The 12,360-nt window shown below is 39.0% G+C and overlaps 1 protein-coding gene across 9 annotated transcripts in view; it reads left to right on the top strand.

Moving 5' to 3' along the window:
• Positions 1-12,360, top strand: part of TRMT11 (tRNA methyltransferase 11) — a 131,680-nt gene that overhangs the window by 4,892 nt on the left and 114,428 nt on the right. For all 9 annotated transcript variants that reach the window (XR_014850912.1, XM_085056026.1, XM_085056028.1 and 6 more), the window contains exons 6-11: positions 446-580; positions 2,226-2,382; positions 6,998-7,078; positions 7,733-7,897; positions 9,263-9,335; positions 10,071-10,202. Coding sequence is in view for 8 of the 9 variants with exons in the window: in XM_085056026.1 (XP_084912152.1) it covers positions 446-580; positions 2,226-2,382; positions 6,998-7,078; positions 7,733-7,897; positions 9,263-9,335; positions 10,071-10,202 (743 nt within the window). In the remaining variant the exon portion in view is untranslated. The remainder of the gene's footprint in view (positions 1-445; positions 581-2,225; positions 2,383-6,997; positions 7,079-7,732; positions 7,898-9,262; positions 9,336-10,070; positions 10,203-12,360) is intronic.

The following is a 12,360-nucleotide window of genomic DNA, read 5'->3' as shown; positions in this document are numbered from 1 at the left end:
TAGCTATTCTTCCCTGTTTGTTCAGCTTTTGTGTACATGAAATAATGCTGAGTATGTAAATTGTTGTAGCTGCATGTCACTGAAATTTCACATCCCATTGTTCATCATCAGTGTTGTTTTTACAGCTTGACAATTGCATAATTAATATGCACAGTTAATTTCCTCTAAAGTTGATTTCTGTTCAGTTAATTAAAAGTGTTATGGTTCCTGATTTCTAATCCTTAATCATTTGAGCCATTTTTGTTTACAAGAAAGGCATTTCCAAAATCCAGAGAAAATTGAATATACTTTTTAATACTAATATACCATTTCTCACAAGTGAAATTGTGGTTGCTTTTTTGCTGGTTTGTTTGGTTGGTTTTGGGGTTTTTTTCTTGAAGGAAAAGGTACCCATTTAAAAAAAATTGACCCTGGTTTATTTTTACTCTCTTTCTTTATTGTATAGGCCCTTGAATTTCTGCCATTTAAAGGAAAAGTAAATTTAAAGAATCCACAACACATCTTTTGGATTTTGGAAGATTATGGAATGGACCCAAATAATGTTCCAGAAGAGCCCAATCATCTGTATTTTGGTAGATGGGTGCGTGAGTATTCTTGCTTCAGTTCTTAGAAGCTTGTATTTTCAGGAGAGTGCTTATTTGGTTTAAATGTAAAAAATGTTTTTACTTCTAATAGAAGCAGAAATTACAGTTGTCTGAATCTGTTGTTGCATACTATCTGATGCAAGTCTTGGAAGTCCTTACTGTGACTAGGAAAAAGTGGCTTTATTGAGCAATTTAGAAGTGGAAAAAAACGAAGTTATATCTGGGCACACACCTTATCTTGCCATCCACTGAGAGAACTCAGCACAGCAGTGAGTCTGCGCAGCTGTGGTGGTGTGTTGTATTATTGTGGGTGCAACTGGAAGCAGTGACAGTGTGGTTCAACCACGGAAAGATGTACAGAACTGTAGATAGCCTACGGCCTTGCTGAGTGGCTTCAGCCCCACTGGAGCATTCTGTAAGTGCTTCAGGTGATCCTGACAGGCACCTCCATGGGAAGGTGCAGACTGATCCCTGAGGCTTTGGACGTCAGTGAGTCCAGCCCAAAGCCTGAGGGAACACCAACAGTACAGAAGGAGCCAAGTACAAAAACTCTCTGGAGCCTGTCATCTGTTGTCTTTACTACCAAAGTTCTTGCCTTTTGGCCATATGCACGCTGAACCTGCTGCATTATTAGGACATCCTGAGGAAATTTTATCTGGTCTTTCATGTTTTTGTTTGGGAAAAGTGGCTTCTCAAAGAGCATCCCCTTTGGAAATATCTCAAAGGTTATTTCCAGAATGACACTAGACACTGATGGGAATGTGTGCTTGCAGTGTCCTGGGAGTGGAAGGAAAGAGAACCACTGCAGAAATTGTGCAGCCATGGTCAGCAGCTTGTGTACAGGGGAGTTAGAGATTCAAATGATGTACTCCAGTCAATGTACTCCATGCCTGTAATTAATGTTCAAGCACCCTGGGTTGTGGCAGTGCTGCAAAATATTGCAGCTGTTGTCCCATCCGTGCTGAATTCCTGAAGTTTTAAGAATGAGTAAGCCAACCTGAAAAAAATAGGCAAATGTATTTTGTTTACCCAGTAAGACTGATGCTGACCAGAGGTCGGGGGGATAGTGTTTGAATGTGTTTTGTTCCGCATTGCTTTGGTTTTCTCCAGCATACTTTGGAAATCTGATGTAAAAATGCTAGCATTTGGTCTTTGCTTGCTTTTCCCTTAAATTCTAATCTGCCAACACTACCCTAAATTTAGATTTTGAGTGGGACAGAAATGCCAGTGAAGAAAGAAATTCTGTATGACCTTAAGCATGTGTGTGTGTGCATACATGTGTTAACATGCATTTCTAATTCCCATATTTTTGAGATCCTTTTAACTCTGAATTGCCAGGAATTGTTTTTCTGATACTTAGAATAATAGCAAAGTTACTCTAATTGTAATTTCTTTGAAAGAATTTTCTCTCTAAAATTTTTATATATTTTTAATCTCTGTCTTGAAGAATTTACCTAGGTATTGAACCAAGATATCTGTTGCTTGGAAAGAAGTCTGTCATATTTTCAGACGTCAGAAAGCAAGGTGATGTGTTATGAAGTGAAGTTACCTGGGTTTGGATGGTGCCGCTTAAGCAAGTTTGTTGGCCTCTCTGTTCATCTTGTATCCAGGACCTGACAGGGATTTTAAATGTTTCAACAGATTGCAGATGGCCAAAGAGAACTCATCGAATCCTACAGTGTAAAGAAGAGACACTTTATTGGAAATACGAGCATGGATGCCTGCTTGTCTTTCATCATGGCAAACCATGGGAGAGTAAAGCCAAATGATATTGTATATGATCCATTTGTTGGAACAGGTATATCTTTTTATTCAATTGGTGGGGAAAAACTGGAAGATTGTGTTAGTGCTTGCACTGCTCTTCTACCTGGTGCTGTGGCTTCTGGTGCTCAACTGATACTTGAGATGATACCAAAGGCAAAATGGTGTTTATAAAATGAGTGGTTTGTTAACCTGAAAGGGATTTTGGGGGAAGGAGACCAACTTCCAAAGATGTAAACAGTTTATTTTGCGCTTCTAAAAGGTCTGTCTTCACTGCTGTATTTTATGTAACACGGCTTAAACACCAGTCCGTGTTTGTCGTGGACTGCTTAAGATAAAAGTGACCACGAATTGGAATTTGGCTAAAGCACTTCCTGCACTCACTTTCAGGGTATTACAAAGAGCAGCATTTTAGAGCTGGCTCCTTAGAGGAATGCTGAGGGCACTTCTGGTCATACAACACAACATAGCAATAGTGAGGTCATAGCATTCAGTGAGGAACACTTTGTTGTGCCATTACAGCCTGTCTTCAGGATAATGTCACTCACACAGGGTGTCTGTCCTTCCCCAGCTGAACTCTTCTTAGCCAGGAGGGGGAGCTTTTATTCCACTTATTACTGTGCATGGCATAGAAGTACTTTCTGCCTCAGGGAAACTCAGCTGTATGTGAAATAGCTGATCTCTTGTGCAGGTTGTGCCATATAATTATACCACAGTAGATTGTGTTAAGCCACCCATAGTAGTTTCCTCAAAAACATAACAAAGGCTGCGTTTCTGACCTGGGTTTTAGAATCCTAGAGTAGGATTACAGAGCATCCTGAATTTGAAAGGACCCACAAGGATCCTTTCACTCCTGGCTCTGCACCACAGGACAACCCTAAGAGTCATACCACGTGCCTGAGAGCATTGTCCAAACGTTTGTTGAACTTTGTCAGGCTTGGAGCTGTGGCCACTTTCCTGGGGAGCCTGTTCCAGTGCCCAACCCCCTCTGGGTGAAGAACTTTTTCCCGATACCCAGCCTTAAATCTCCCATGGCACAGCTTATTGCCATTCCTGGGGTCCTGTCTCTGGTCACCACAGAGAAGAGATCAGTGCTGCCCCTCTCTTCACCTCACAAGGAGATTGTAGACTTCACTGAGGTCTTGCTTCAGTCTCCTCTTCTTCAGGCTGAACAGACCAAGTGAACTGAGCCACTCCTCATATGGCTTACCCTCAAGGCCCTTCACCTTCCACATTGCCCTCCTTTGGACACTCTCTAATAATCTCTTTTTTTATATTGTGGCACCCCAGACTGCCCACGGCACTCGAGGTGAGGCTGCCCCAGTGCAGAGCAGAGCAGGACAATCTCCTCCCTTGCCTGGCTGGGGATGCTGTGCCTGATGCACCCCAGGACAAGGTTGGCCCTCCTGGCTGCCAGGGAGGGCACTGCTGACTCGTGTTCAACTTGCTGAACTTTAATCAAGGTGACCACTTGTGAGATGCATAGATTTAAAAACACATTAATGGGAAGATGAAGATAATACTCTGCAGAAATCTCTGCAGAGAAATTAGGGAGAGAGAAGACGACACTAGTAGGATAGTCTACTAGGTCACTAGTAGGATAAATTCTTACTAGCATGTATCTTCTCTGTGCCACAGAAAACAGAGCATGGATATAATATTCTCAGAAACAGAAGGATTTGGTGAACTTCGTTTATGTCTTAAATTTTTGTTCATGTATGACATGATTTTTTTCATGCATAATATCTTACAAATTTTTCTCCTCTGCCTTGTGCTTGTCCTTTGAAAGGTTCAGAAAATTCCTCTGCTTGTCTCTGAGCAGTTTGTTTCATTTGGTGTCTGTGGCTTTTTGTCTTATTATAAATTCTGCTAACTTAAACAATGAAAATATCTCTGAGAACATTCTTTCTCTTGGGAGCAAAAATTGAAGAAAAATAGGAAGGGTAAAGACAGAAGAAGAAAAATCACATAGAAATGGTGAAGCTATAGAAAATCAAGATAAATGTCGTGTTTCAGTTCAAAAGGTAGGATATGCAAAATTCTCCCAAAATTGTCTAGTGGTTTGAATTACAGTTTTTAAAAACTTTTTGCCCTAGATATTTGTGATATAAAGGCTAGAGATTAAAGGGGACACTGGAGGTACTGGGTGGCATGCCATTTGTCAGTAGAGTGTGTTTATGACTAAGTAACAGTGGCTTTTGCACTTAATTCTGTTGAGTAAACCCCAGGAATTTCAGTTGTCTCTTGAGGACGTTTAGAAGATTTTTGAGATTGTCAGTGCAACAGTGCCCTGTCACTGGAGTTTCTGGGAAATGGTTTGGAGTTTAGAGTAATGCAGTGATTTTGAGCTGATGGGTTTGGAAAAAACATATTCAGGGTCTGAGGAGCATTTTGAAGAACTGCAGTTCAGATTTCCTTATTGGTGCAGCTTTGTTACCTGGCTGGGTTTCTGCCTGGCTTTTTATACTGAAAAAGTAAATAGTACCAGATCAGAATGGTCTTGCAAAATGGTTCTTGCTTTTTGGAAACAAACTATTTTTTGCTGCATAAGCCAAATCACAAGTCTTTCACATTAGTGTAAGAGTGGACAATTAGCATTTGTCCTTGGAATATAAAGTGCTCTTTGACCAGGCTGGCTTTTAGGAGATTTGATTCCCCTTTTTATTGTAGAGCAGAATTGGACCAGCCAAGATTGTGTTTTTAACTTCCATAAACTGTTTAGATATTCTTTCCTCAGTTTTGGGCAGAAGGAAGGCTGGAAGCTTCTGAAAGAATAAATCAAATATTTTACCTGAATATTTTATGCTTCCTTCGAGACAGTCAGTTGAGGTTATCTCAGTAATCGTGTTGATGGTACCTTTGGAAAATACTCGTGATACTTTGTAGTTGCAAAATTTCAGGATTTTTTTTGTTTGACATCCTGGAGAACCAGACCTCATCTATGCTGAAGAGGTGGAGGAATAGTGTATGATAGAAAGGCATGAAGTTCTGTGCCACCATTGTTCTGCTGAAAGTCACCAGGGACAGAGTGATTCCCTGATCAACCCTTTGTATGCATCTGTTTCATATAGTGGCTCAAAGGGCTGGCCATGTAGGAGTATTTAAGTATTCATGCCCCTTCTGTGTGAACACAATTGAACTAGTACAAGCTAAGATTTATTAAAAGCTGTAAATTCGTGATTTCCAAGCTTTTTTTGCCTGTAATAAAAAAATACTCTTAGATGGGCAAAGGACTTTTTTCTTACTTTTTTTATAGGACTGGGTGGTATGCCATACTTGGGGTCAGGGCTAGCTAAATTTGTCTTGACCCTCTGGATGTACTGCCCATCTGTTCTGAGGGATTGCAGCCAAGAAGGGAAATGGGTGATTCCTTTGGGGTGAGTAACCTTGTTTTTCCCTGATCCATTTCACAAGAAAAAGCAGAGGAATTTTAAAGGTTCTTTTATTCTCACTCGCCTTAGTTTTGGTAGAGTTTGTTACCATGTGGTGTAGAAGTTATCTGGTGCACATGGGGCACATTAGGGATTTGTTGGTGCTGAGCTGGGGGGCTCAGGGCAGTGCAGCCACCTGAGATGCTTCTATCCATGCTCCTGGTGAATGGGAGAACTGGTGTGACCCCCACAGCCAGCTTGCACCTTGTCAGCCCTTCATCCTGCAGCAGGCATCCCCTTTATTTGGCAGGGCTGTGGACATCAGTGGGGCTCACAGCCTTGTTCTCAGTTGCTGTTCTGTTCTAAACCATTCTGGTAGCCACAGACCTCTTTATTAATAAACTGGACCACACAGGTATCTGGTCATCTTCTGCAGTCTGTCCATTGTTTCATTTGGAAGCTGTTAAAGAGATATTGTAATTTCTTTTTTCTGTGGGCTGCTCAGCTATTGTCAGTTTCAAGAGGAAATCACTTTTTTTTGATAGGGTGTTTTTTCTTTTTTAATTAGGAAGCTGGGTCACAATAGAAGTAATTAAAAAATGGGTTTTATTAAAGAATAAGTACACTGGTGAAACTAATGACAAAATAGGCAGCACAGTCAGAAAAATGCATTTATATGTAGTTTTCACACTTCAAAACAATTACAAAAACCTTTTTGATATTTATGTTTACATTGGAGATACTTACATTTGTGAGGCTCTTGACCTTTGTTTCTTACAGCGTGGGAATAGCCACCTCATACAAGTTTGATTTTTAGACACAGTTAAAAGAAATGGGCTTTGAGAACAGACACAGTAGAACTGCTGTTTATTTGGACATGATTTTTCAAATTTTTTGACAACAATTTGAAATTCTGCTCCTTGCAAAGTAGAATCAAAAGTTTTGGTTCACCTAATAATAAAGGATCTTACTGCTTTAAAATACAGAAAACTGTAAACAAAACTCCTGAATAGTCTCCAGAGATGAGGAGTGACATAGGGCATATCAAGATAAGGAAAATTATGTGTAGCAAAGTACTTAGTGTTACTATTTCTCACTATAATTGAATAGTCATTCTAACTGGTTGATAGTTCTATTTTTAGTGTTTGTTTTGTTTTCTTTTTTTCCTTGGGTTTAGTGTGATCTAGTGGTGTAGACTCCTGAAGTTCCTGAGGAAAGAATTCTAAAGCAGGTAACATTTATGACAGAAGTTTCTACTTTTCCTCTTTTCTCCCCATATAGGTGGCCTTCTGATCTCCTCAGCACATTTTGGAGCATATGTGTGTGGTACTGATATAGATTACAACACAATCCATGGATTAGGTATGCTACTTGTTTCTCAGCCACTGAAATCTTACTCTCTGGAATTTAAGAATACTGATGGTGGCAGATGATACTTAGTGGATTTTAAAGCAGCATTAATCTGCACAGGATTTGTTTGGTCATGCTTATTTTTATTCACCAATTTACATGTATCCTAGTTAAGATATTACCTAATTTTTAAGCAGGAAATATTTTAAAAACAGAATAATGGAAACCAAAACAAAGTTCCAAATAACATTACCACAGCTGTGTGATCTTTTAGCCTGTGATGTGGGAAGTTCCTCATAACCTAACCCAGGAACTCTATTCTCAGTCTTACATCTCTGAAAATTAGCAAAAGATATTTGACCTAGTGGACAGGGTTGTGACTGGTGGATGGAGAGAGCGTCTTGCAAACCAACATTTTTGTGAGTGTGTTCTTTGACACCCTGTGCAGCAGATGATGCAGCAGAACTTTTCTCATGTATTTTTGTTTTTCTGTGCTATTTGTGAAATTTATTGCAAGTACTCGTGACAGTTTTTTTTGGTGACATTTAATTATTTTCCTTTAATTTAAATGATAGAGTTTTTGAAAGCTTTTCTTATGTAATAGTTTCTTACTGAGTATGCTTTTTTTTTTTCCCCTTTCCATTCCCCTTCCCCATCCCCTCCCAGGCAAGGCAAGCAGAAAGAACCAGAAATGGAGAGGGCCAGATGAAAATATCAGAGCTAATCTCCGACAGTATGGTTTAGAGAAATACTACCTCGATGCACTCGTTGCTGATTCTTCAAGGCCTATATGGAGAAAAGGGATGTTGTTTGATGCAATCATTACAGACCGTAAGTTTTTTACTGCCTTTTGTTGCCAATAACAGTGACTAAAACATTATTGCCTTTGTACATTGATTAAATGTCTGGGTGAGTGGAAACTGGTCTGCAGTTTCCATGTTTCCAGAGATGATTGTTGGGAGCAGCACTATGGAAACTGGATCTGCATTTGATATCTCTGCATTTATTTTAAGGATTGCTATAAATGTGTAACAAAGCTGGCAATGACACCTCCTTCCATGGACAGAATGTTATGTTCACCAGCAGAAATCAATGTGGCTGAAAGTCATCCTTTGAAGAAGTCTCCTTCTTCAAAAACGTAACATGATTGATGCATAGAGACTTCTTACCAGAATGGTCCATACTGTTGTTGGCAGCACATTGGTGTCTGCCATGCATCTCTGGTGGACTTCTGGAGACTTATGTTGAGTGCCTATTGTAATGCTTCCAAACAGAATTTCAATGTGTTTCCAATACATGTAACTACTGGAAGCAGGAGCAGTTTGAAAGGATTCTCTGGTCTTTTAGGAACCTATGTACTATATACCATATTGTCTTGTATATATGAAAAGAAATCAAGGGAATAAATGAAAGACCTTGATACAGCAATTTCTGATCTCAAGTGCTGGCTTTTGCAATGACACATTCATATTAATTTGGAATAGGGAGTATGACTTTTCTTTGTGGGTTGCTTGGTAATTTTTATTTTGCTTGTTTGGCACCAAGACAGTGTAGAATATTAATGTGGGCTTAGAACTGAGTGTGACACAGTTTGTAATACTTCTGCAGTGGTTACATTGGTGCTTCCATGGTGCTGAACAAGTGTCACAAACTCATATATTTTGAACATGAAATAAGTATGTTATACTACTAGAAATGTGCAAAAAAAAGTATGACAAAAAGCAATCTCTGGTTCTTATGTGTGAAAATTACCGTTTGTGTAATGTGCTGACAAAAATTCCAATATATGTAATTTCATTTTGAAAAAGGGTAGTGAAGTGCTGTAGGGGACATATTTGTGTCCAAACAAAAAAGGATGGATTTATTTATAACATGTTGGAAATTTAAAGAATGTCTTTTAATATGCAAAATGGAAAGGCATTGTCCTACATGTTGTGTAGAGCATGTAGGCTCCTAGAAGCTCTTACAGCTGAAGGGCTTTCTTTGAAACAATTTTCAAATAGCTTTTTGGAGCAAGAAACTTTAAACACATCCTGAAGAAATTTCCCTTACTGACTTTTACTTCGTAAAAGCTTTCCTTTTTTTTTTCCACTTTGACTTTATTAAGCCACAGTTTGTGCACTGTTACGTATGATGTGATTGTATGTTATTTGGATGACAGGTGAGGTTCTCATCTCTGCACTTTGCTTTGTCTAGCACCATATGGTATAAGAGAGGCTCCTCGTAGAATGGGATCACAAAAGGAAACAGTTAAGTCGGTTGAAAGAAGGTAGGGGAACTGTCTCGTGTGTTGTAGAATGTAAATGTCTTCATGGAAACCCAGTTACAGTTTTAGAATCTTTATTACTTCGTGGTTGGCTGTCAGCATTTAAAAAAATGGTAGCAACTATAATTAAAGAAAAAAAGGCCTTTTTGTTCTGTTTGCAAAACCCGTATGTGACTTCTGGAATTCTCTTTCTTTTGTTCTCCCTCTTTATCATTTGCTTGTGTTCAGATTTTGAATCCTATTTCTCACCTCTGTGAACCACCATTACCTTGTATTTCCTTCTCTGAGAAAGTTCTGTTTGGTCCCTGCAGGCTGCAAAATCAGTCTAAAATGGAATACCTGTAATTTTACCTTAACGTCTTTCTTTTGCATTTTCTACTGCTCTTCTCTCTTCAGAGATACCACATCACTTCTCCACTGCCTGGCCCTCCTTGCTTTCTGGCTTTTACACTGATTCCTTTAGAAAGATGCTGTGCAAAATAACTATTGCCAACACACCTGTGATTCTTTAGACTCATCTTTAATGCACGTAGAAGTCCTGGAGACGGTTGGGGGGAGCTTGAGGAGTCACATTGCTTATAGTCAAAGTTGTACTCCTGTATTGTCCCAGGTGGTTTTGCAAAGCTCAAATAGTGCTTTTGTGGTTTAGTGTATCGGTTTTCTTTTTTAATTAGTATTAAAAATTTAGGTTTTACCTGTGCTCTTGTGTTTGTTTACACTTGTACATTTTTTGTTTAGCACAGAAAATCACTTCTTCGTTTCATCCAGTTACCATCTAAGTGACATCTTTTTTGACCTCTTGAAGTTTGCAGCAGAGCATCTGGTGATGGGAGGAAGATTGGTGTACTGGCTGCCCATATACAGGCCTGAGTATGCACTGTTGATTTCTGCTGTGTTGTGTGTCAGAATGGATGCTGCATTCTCACTGTGCTTTGCTTTGGGACATAGTACAGCTGGAGCTTCCACAGTGCCAGCACTTTAAGAGTAATGCCCAGACTTTGTATTTTAAATTATGTATGAGGGAGACCAGATTTTGAAACACAGCTTTTGAGTGGAGATAATTCCTGACTGTTATCAAACAGAAAATGCCTTTGCATGTCATTGCAAATGCATATCCAGTGGGTTGAGGTTTAAGCTTAGAAAGCTAAACTTTCAGGGTGCAGGTAGATTCCTAAGAAGTAAGGCTAGTATTAGTATGTTTTTCTGCTAGAGTAGTTGATAGAGATGCGTGACAAGGTCCTGTAAAGAACATCCTTGGTTCTTTGGGGTTTAGCACTACTTATTTAGCTCTGTTCTGAGAAATGAAAGTCCAATGACCAAGAGATGGCAGTGAGAGGCAGGAAGCACACGGGAACAGCGCTTTAGAGACGAGAGAGGCCAGCAGAGACTGTGGGATCCTGTCTGCTCAGTAGTGCAGCCTGGGATCAGAACTGAGTTTTTAAGGAAAAACAGCTGTTTGCATGCCTTACTTCAGCATCTCTTAGATTAGGTTTGAGGGGTTTTTTTGTTTTGTTTTTATAAAAATCTTTCACCGTAAAGTGAGGAGTTGATTCACAGTAGCTGTTTCAAGGTGCCTTCCAGATACAGATGTGCTCTGAAGATTGTACACAAAAATATATCACACTGTAGAAACTCAAGCTATACTGATACATAAAGTGGTGGTTGTCCCTGGTTTCACCATGGAAGTGGCTTGTGATAGTCCTATATGCCACATGCTGTTTTGAAAATTTGGAAATCAAAAGGAGACATTTCGGTTACATGCTTCTGTAACAGGAGAGTGTACTTAAGAGTTTGCAGTTTTCAGTAAATGATAGAGTTTGTATCTTAGGCCTTTTCTCTTGTAGGACAATTCACAGGCAAAGCAATGAATGCCACTCATATTATTATAGCTAATTTTCATGTCAATAAAATCTGTTTGGAATTACAGAATTTATTCTGTTTGTCAAGATACGAGAGTTTTTCTGTCTGCTCATTGAACTTTGGTAAAAGCATGCTTCCTCACTACAGCAGTATGAAGTGTTTCACTTCAGATAACTTGGGAACTGCACACTGGAGGTCAACTTCAGTTGCTGTTTTGGGGAGGTCTAGTTGTGTTGCCTCTTAAAAAGTGAATTTGTACATCCTGCTATAAATTGAAATTCTAAGGTTGCTAGAATTAACACAGAATATTTGGATAGTCACTGTATTTTCAGCTGTAATGATGAACATGGGGACATTAAAGCAAGTAAGTGGGGGGAATAAAAGATACTTTTTACTAACACGTTACATTATCAAATATCCCTTCATATATATATACACACATATATACATATAAAATACCTACCTTCAGTTTCATTTTTCGAGATCTTTGTATATTACCTTAAATTAAAGCCAAAACTGTATTGATTAGAATGTCTGTTAAAACCACTGCTTCTGTATTTCTTACTTGTTTCTGAGTTTTACCTGAAAGAATGTAGAAATACATGCATTAATGCTAACAGAAAAGGCATTTTAACAAAGTGATAATGATCTCTCCCTCTGCAAGATAGCATCTCCCTCCAAAGTTTACTCTTTCAATCTGACATTGAAATCATTGTTTAGTCCAAATTTTTCTAATTCCATTAAAGTCAGCCTTCTCTATGATTATGGAGAGAAACTTTTAAAATGTTGTGGCTGAGTGCCTACCTTTGTAAGAGAAAGAGACAGCTTGGTGGTACTAGATGCATTAAAAGTCTTGTGTAATAGAAAAAGCAGTTGAGAATTAATTTTATTCTCCTTTGTCAAAAGTGTGTTCTGACTTCACCTAGCAGAAGCAGATACTTGTTTCTGCATGAGAAGTGACTGAAAGGTAGTTTTGTGGTCTGGAAATTTTGGAGCAGAGCAAAGAGGCAGTACTGTTTGGGTTTTTTCTTCTTTGCAGATCTGTATTTGGTATTGAGATACTTGTTTAATAGCCCCTGTTATCTTAAAAATGCCAAGTTTTCCACCAGCACCTAGATGGATCCTATTTTAAGCTGTTACATTTGACTTCTCTTTTTTCCAGACAAGC

This window comes from Lichenostomus cassidix, chromosome 3 (genome assembly GCF_008360975.1).
Source record: "Lichenostomus cassidix isolate B80296 chromosome 3, HeHo_3.0, whole genome shotgun sequence".
NCBI classification, from domain to species: domain Eukaryota; kingdom Metazoa; phylum Chordata; class Aves; order Passeriformes; family Meliphagidae; genus Lichenostomus; species Lichenostomus cassidix.
Note: the sequence above shows the minus strand (reverse complement) of the source record. Positions and strands in the feature narration are given on the sequence as shown.